The 7,180-nt window shown below is 44.4% G+C and overlaps 1 protein-coding gene across 2 annotated transcripts in view; it reads left to right on the top strand.

Moving 5' to 3' along the window:
* The first annotated feature begins 1,143 nt into the window (after positions 1-1,143).
* Positions 1,144-7,180, top strand: part of ABCB4 (ATP binding cassette subfamily B member 4) — a 63,664-nt gene continuing 57,627 nt past the window's right edge. Inside the window, exons 1-3 of one of the 2 annotated variants that reach the window (XM_045565466.1) lie at positions 1,144-1,230; positions 1,428-1,513; positions 5,053-5,107. In XM_045565466.1, the coding sequence (XP_045421422.1) occupies positions 1,434-1,513; positions 5,053-5,107 (135 nt within the window). In that variant the 5' untranslated portion in view covers positions 1,144-1,230; positions 1,428-1,433. Of the gene's footprint in view, positions 1,231-1,427; positions 1,514-4,539; positions 4,613-5,052; positions 5,108-7,180 lie in introns of those variants that run through there. The other variant, XM_045565467.1, reaches the window with a different exon arrangement.

The raw sequence follows: 7,180 nt of genomic DNA, 5'->3' as shown, positions 1-7,180 counted from the left end.
AAACCATGGCACAGCTGTTGTGTTGTAAGACATAGGAGCACAAGTAGGTAAGTAATCCTGCTACCTAATTAGGAGGAAGGAAAGCCGTATTTGTTGACCTTGTATTATGTTTTAGGCACAGTACTAAGTGCTTTTATCTAGGACTTAATTCATGTATTCCTAATGCATTTATTCTTAACTCATTTATTCCTCACAATAACCTGGAAGGGAGATGTTTCTATCCTGAGTTTACATATGAGGAAACTGAGGCCTACCTAGAGAAATGAGCAAAGTGTCCAAAGTCACAGTTAATAAGATGTGAGGCTCTGTGTTTGAAATTCACTGGTTTCAAAGCCATATACCTTATTATGTCCTGTTTTAGACACTTCCTTTTGGGAAGAGTGTGGTGAAATTAATAAGAAAAAAACAAGAAAACCATACTCAAGTGGGTGCTTAGGTGTAGAGGCAACCTAGCACAGGGAGAAGTCTAAGATCAGAACGGGCAGCCAGAGCACTGTACTGGGACTCGAGCCTTTGCCTGGACTCTGGTCCCGCTGATGCAGCCTCAGGCAGGACTTAACCTCTTTGGGCATCAGTTTCTTCCTACGTTAAAATGTGGGTTTTTAATGAGGCAATCTCTAAAGTCCCTTCTGGCTTCTAATGTTCTGTGTCTCTAAGTACTAAGAGCGCATTGACGGTGTTCCTCTTCACCAAGGAGCGTGAGATGGCTCCAGGCTGGCCCTGGTTGACTCCCGCCATCCTTGGAGGTGGTTGGGTTTGATGCCACCAGCTCTGGGGCCAGTCTCGCGCTCTCTGTCGGTCCTCCACCGCCCTGCGATTGTCGGGCGTTCAGAAACTCTCCCCCGCCTGGGTTTAAAAAGAAAACTGAGCGCCGCAGGAGTGTGGCAGTCACTTGTAGGGGCCGCGGTGTCCCACCAGGCGGGGCCTTATCAGCCGCAGCCGGCCCCTGGCGGCGCGCCCGAGCGGGCTGCGACTGCGGCTGCGGCCGGCGCCCCCGGCGGCGAGGGCGGCGCGCGGGACCCTCGCCCGCGCCTGGCCTGCGGAGCGCCCCGGGCGGGCGGCGGGAGCTGCTCCTGCGGGCCGGGGCCCTTGCCCCGGCGGCGGAGCGAGGCATCCGCAGGGCCGACGCGCGTGGGAGGCGGGGGCGAGGCCGCGGCGAGCAAAGTCCAGGCCCCTCGACTGCGGCACCCGCGCGCCCGGCGGCTCTGCCCGAGACGCGCGAGGCCCGAGGTAGGGAGGCGCCGGCCGCGGCGGGAACCCCGGGGCTGGGGGGCGCGGGGCGCGAGCGGCGGGACCCCCATTCAGAGTCCCCGGCCGAGACCCGTGCGCCTGGCTCGGCGCCCTCGGGCGGGGGCTGAGAGGAGGCTGGTTGACCCCCCAGAGCCGGAGCGGGTGCACTTGGACCCGAACCTGTGGTTTCTCCCCAGGCTGAGATGGACCTTGAGACGGCAAGGAACGGAAGAGCCGGGAACCCCAGGAGAGCGGAGGGCGACTTTGAACTGGGCAGCAGCAGGTACATCACCAGCAGCCTCTGGCTTTCCTGAGAATCAGCAGGGCCAAGCTCAGCTTTGGAAAGAAATTGAGAAAATCGGTTGATGCCTTGGAGCATCAGATGTCTTGTCTGAGGTTCTGACCTTGGAGCAAAGTTTTAAGTGACCTGGAGGAATGCCACTGAGGCTCCTTTTGGAAGAGATACAGGAAGAAAACGCTGTCTTTAAAAGTGCCCCCTTCCCTTTTTGCAGGGGTGATTCGATGTATATTTGTGTTGTATAACATTCCTTGTATTATCTAAGTCTTAAAACTTTTACAAATAACTTTCATATATACATCATCTGGTTTTCAGGCTTACAGAATGTCAGACATCTGCTGTTGGTGGTTGTGCTTTCTGAACAAGCATAATGAAGCAAAAACTCCCCTGCTCTTCTTTCTCTTCCTCCTTATCTTTTCTTACTGCTCCTCCTCCCCCCATCGCCAGGCTTGTTCTGTATTTCTCCTTTCTGGGAGGTGAGGTGGGGAGGGAGATCTTGAACAGTCTTATTCTTCCGAAACCTGTACACCCAAATCAGTTTTTGTTCAAGTGCAAGGCGAGTTTGGAAACTTCAGCGCTTCCTTTGCTTGCGCCTCTTTCTCCTGGCTCCGGCTGTGGACTTGGTTCCCAGGACCCTTGTTAAGCTCACTTCACAGGCTTTGGTAGGGGCGGAAGCCCAGTGTTGTGTGTCTTTGTTTCCTCTTTCACTGTGAAAATAGTGGATCATTTTTGCCTTTAGCCTGAAATAGTTTATGAGGCTATTATGATCTCTGAGTTCATGCCAGGCCACCCAGAACTAATTGACCTGTGTCATCGAGTAATCACCCAGAGGGACAAAGTTATCAGGTTCTGTAGCTTGTCCTCAAGCTGCAAGGGGCCTGATTAGCTAACTGAAAATATGCCTATCTGATGCTTAAACTGAAGCATTATTTTAGTCTGTTAACGTGTTCATACAGTGACATTGCTACATGCCTTCTAAGTACTGTGATATTTATTCATAGAAAATTTAGTTTTGCCATATAGAATTGGAAAACTGATGGATGGTGTTACTTCCAATAGAAAAATGTGGTTTTCATTAGCTAGCCGTTTAAGCTGGGATTGACTGTGAATCTATTAATAGATGGCATTTTCATGAAGAAGGCTATTTATGTATCTCACTGGCTGAACATTTGATGTGCGTACAAAGGAGCTGTCCCTGCAAAAGGTGTAGTAATGTTCCAGAAACCAGGGAAGTCCTCAGAAGGGAACATCACAGCCTTCTTTTGGAAAGAAGAAAATAGCTCAAAGGAGAAATACAGAAAGTTAAGAATAAAATTGTAAGATTATGAAATTAAATATAATGGTACTAATTTTTATAAAAGCAGACCAAAGATTATACATTCAAAGGAAGCTAAGCCCACTTCAGTTGTCTAGAACAAATTAAGATGTAGTTTTTGCTTGTTCCAATCATGCTGCTATTGCCTGTGGCATGTTGTTTTGAACTTATTTAGTGGCAGATGTTTGTCCAGTGATTTTAGTAAATGCTCTACATAATTCGAGGTCAATTCTTCTGAGTAAAACTTGATCATCTACCTAGATAAATGTATCTTTTTTTTTTTTTTTTTTGAGATAGGGTCTCACTCTGTCAGCCTCAGCTGGAGTACAGTGATGAGGTCATAGCTCACTGTAACCTCAAACTCCTGGGCTCAAGTGATCTGCCTACCTCAGCCTCCTGAGTAGCTAGCATGCCACCATGCCCAGCTAATTTTTTTTTTTTTTTGAGACAGAGTCTCGCTTTGTTGCCCAGGCTAGAGTGAGTGCCGTGGCATCAGCCTAGCTCACAGCAACCTCAGACTCCTGGGCTTAAGCGATCCTACTGCCTCAGCCTCCCCAGTAGCTGGGACTACAGGCATGCGCCACCATGCCCGGCTAATTTTTTCTATGTATATTTTTAGTTGGCCATATAATTTCTTTCTATTTTTAGTAGAGACGGGGTCTCGCTCTTGCTCAGGCTGGTCTCGAACTCCTGACCTCGAGTGATCCACCCGCCTCGGCCTCCCAGAGTGCTAGGATTACAGGCGTGAGCCACCACACCCGGCCCCAGCTAATTTTTAAAAATTTATTTTGTAGAGATGGGGTCTCACCATGTTGCCTAGGCTGGATAAATGCATCTTATGTTAAAAGAAATCTCCTGGCCAGGCACAGTGGCTCACACCTATAATCCTAGCATTGGTTCACTTAAGCCTAGGAGTTCATGACCAGCCTGGCAACATAGCAAGATCTCGTCTCTATAAAAAATAAAAAACATTAGCCAAGCATGGTGATGTGCACCAGTAGTCCCCGCTACTCAGGAGGCTAAGAAGGGAAAATCGCTGGAGCCTACGAGTTCACAGCTGCAGTGAGCTTTGTTCATGCCACTGCACTCCAGCCTAGGCAACAGAGCGAGACACTGCCTCTTAAAAGAAGAAAAAGAAAAAGACGAAAGAAATCTCTGCCCTCATGGAGTTTATATTATTGTATGGAGGACAGACATAAATAATACACATACTAAATAAGTAAACTCCAGCTAATGTTAGAAGGTAATAAATGGTATGGGAAAACATTAATCCAGGTTAAGGCAATCAGGAGTGCAAGCGGGAAATTTTAGGTAGGGTGGTTAGGGTAGATCTTACTTTTAAGGCAGGATTTGAACAAAGACTTCAAAGAAACAAGAGGAGAGACCTGTGTGGGTATTTAAGGGGAGAACATTCCTGGCCAAGGTAACTGAGAATGCAAAGACCCTAAGAAGGGAACATGTTTAGTGTGTGCACAGAACAGCAGAGAGGCCAGGGTGGCTGGAGCAGAGTAAGCAGGGGTGGGAGTGAGAGATGTGGTCAGAGAGATAACAAGGATACTGATCATCTAGGGCCTTACAGGCCAATGGAAGGATTTTGGCTTTTCCTCTAAGAAAAATAGGAGCCATCATAGATTTTTGAGCAGAGAAGTAACACATGACTTGTTTTTAGATGATTCTTCTGGCTGCTGTTTGAGGATGGACTGAAGCAGGCACAGGTGGAAGTGGGGAGATTAGGCAGGAGGCTCCTACTGGGGACGGCAATAAAAGTGGTGAGAAATGGTTGAATTTTAGATGTATTTTGAATGTAGAACCAACAGCATTTCCTGACACCACTCCCCACAGTCCTTCAGAAGAGTGGTCTTTACTAATTTTAGATCAATATGTAAAACTTTTTTTTAGAAAACTAAGAATTCAATTGATTTGGCAGAGGTTGATACATTCATCTTCTCTCTGTATGTGAGTTCTCTATGGCAGGTGACCATTTCACATGTATCCATATATCCTTATATTACCTTGGACAGTTACCTTTGCACTTGGCAACTGCCCTGCAGTGTTTTGTTAAACTGGATAATTTTGGCAATTTATGAACATCACTCTTATAATTGAAAACATTATAATAGTAGAGTATAATAATTACTCAGATTTATGTTCAATTGACTGTGAAACAGTGCGTAACGGTTTTAAATTAAAACAATTTTATTTTTTACAGCAACCAAGACAGGAAAAAAATGAAGAAAGTGAATTTGATTGGACCATTAACATTGGTAAGCTGTGAAATATTAAATGTGAATATTGCCTTTCATCCAAATTTGGGGTCTCGAATAAATAGCTATAGAGCAAGTACTTTCAGATTGTCTACAGGCAAGTACTGTAGATTGTCCCTGGGCTGTCCATGGCTGCACCTGTGCTGTCTTAGGTTGGCTTATGATAGTTAATACCCTACATTCTCAGGGTGGACGATAAAAGAAGACTTGGACAGGCTGGCTATGACACAGGGCAGAGCTAACTGGTATACAGGAAATTAGGAGCTATATTACTACCATCAGGCAAACTTACCAATTTCAGGAAATATCTCTGCATTTGCTTCACACATACCCCCTGCAAATTTACCTTAAAATAGACTTGCAAATAAAGAAGATAATTGTTAACTACAGAAATTTTAAAATAATTAAGAAATCTGTGTTCACATTTGGCTTCCAGAAAAATTGGCTAAATATAGGTAACTATTAGGGATTCTGATTATGCTTAGGACAGTTTTTCATGCTTTTCTGCTGGTACAAGGCAAGCCAATATATTTTTGGAAGATGTCTAATCTGTTTTTCATTTGTAATATGTCTCATAGAGGCAGCTAAAGAAAGCATTTGCCCATTTTTGGTAAATATGATGTGTTTCAAACTGTGACAGCTATTATTTAATAGCAAATTAAATGGCATGTCAGCTGAAACCTCCAACTTAGTAATTAAATGGATAAAAAGACACCACACATCCACACTCTTGAACATTGCTGCATACTTCTCATGTAACCACAAAACCCCTCTTCTGTCCTCTTATCCATTATTCTTGATTTTTATTTCTTTGTTGCTTAAAAAGTCTTAGTAAGAGGCTGAGTGCTATGGCTCATGCCTGTAATCCTAGCACTTTGAGGGGCCAAGGCAGGAGGACAGCTTGAGGCCAGGAGTTTGAGACCAGCCTGAGCAAGAGCAAGACCCCATCTCTACAAAAAAATAGAAAAATTAGCTGGGCATGGTGGTGTATGCCTGTAGTCCCAGTTACTTGGGAGGCTGAGACAGGAGGATCACTTGAGCTGAGGAGTTTGAGGTTGCAGTGAGTTATGATGACACCATTGCACTCTAGCCCAGAGGACAGAGTGGGACTGTGTCTCAAAAAAAAAAAAAAAACAAAAAAAAAAGCAAAAAAAAAAAAAAAACAAAGGTGTCAGTAACAGTAAAAATATTCTTAAAATTTAGTGCTTTGGAGAATAAATTATTTATAAAACTAAATCTAGTTTTAGTACACAGGTTTTAAATCTGCCTCCTACAGAAAATAAAATACCACAAACCTTGAAGTGGAAACATAAATTTTCATTTGAATTTAAAAGTTTTAGATTAAATTAAATTGAAATTTAATCTTCATTTCACCTGTAAATAGATATTTTTTGTCCTGAAAGAGGTTCAGGATAAAATTGTGTTCTAACAGGAATTAGAAATACATTGCTTTGTCAAAAATCACTGAAAACAAGTCTTGGTTTACTTAGGATGTTACTGTGAAATTCACCTAATTTTAAATTTAAGCTCAGAGGCTGTAAAGTTGTATTCAATTAGTATAAAGAGAATATTACATGACAACCTGACCCTGTGCTTTTAACTGTGGCCCAACTGCTCTGTCTCCCTTCCCCGGAGCCATTAAAAATGAACCTTAGTACCAGACATGGTGGCACCCACCTATAATCCCAGCTTCTCAGGAGGCTGAGGTGGGAGAATCACTTGATCCCAGGATTTGGAGACCAACATAGTGAGACTCTATCTCATAAAAAATGAAAATTAAAAATTTTCTTTAAATTAAAAAAAAAGAATTTTGGGGACACTGGTCCCCTTTGGAGTAATTTTAGGGACCCTTTCCCATTTGCTCTATTTTTTGAGACAGAGTCTCTGTTGCCCCAGGTAGAGTGCAGTGGCATCATCACAGCTCACTGCAACCTCAAACTCCTGGGCTCAAGCTATGGTCCTGCCTCAGTCCTGCCAAGTAGCTGGGACTGCAGGCTGCACGAGCCACCACACCTGGCTAATTTTTTCTATTTTGGGTAGAAATGGGGTCTCACTTTTGCTCAGGCTGGTCTC

The sequence above is a fragment of the Lemur catta genome, chromosome 11 (assembly GCF_020740605.2).
Source record: "Lemur catta isolate mLemCat1 chromosome 11, mLemCat1.pri, whole genome shotgun sequence".
In the NCBI taxonomy this organism is placed as follows: Eukaryota; Metazoa; Chordata; class Mammalia; order Primates; family Lemuridae; genus Lemur; species Lemur catta.
The sequence above is the reverse complement of the archived record's forward strand: the minus strand, read 5'-3'. Positions and strand labels throughout refer to the sequence as shown.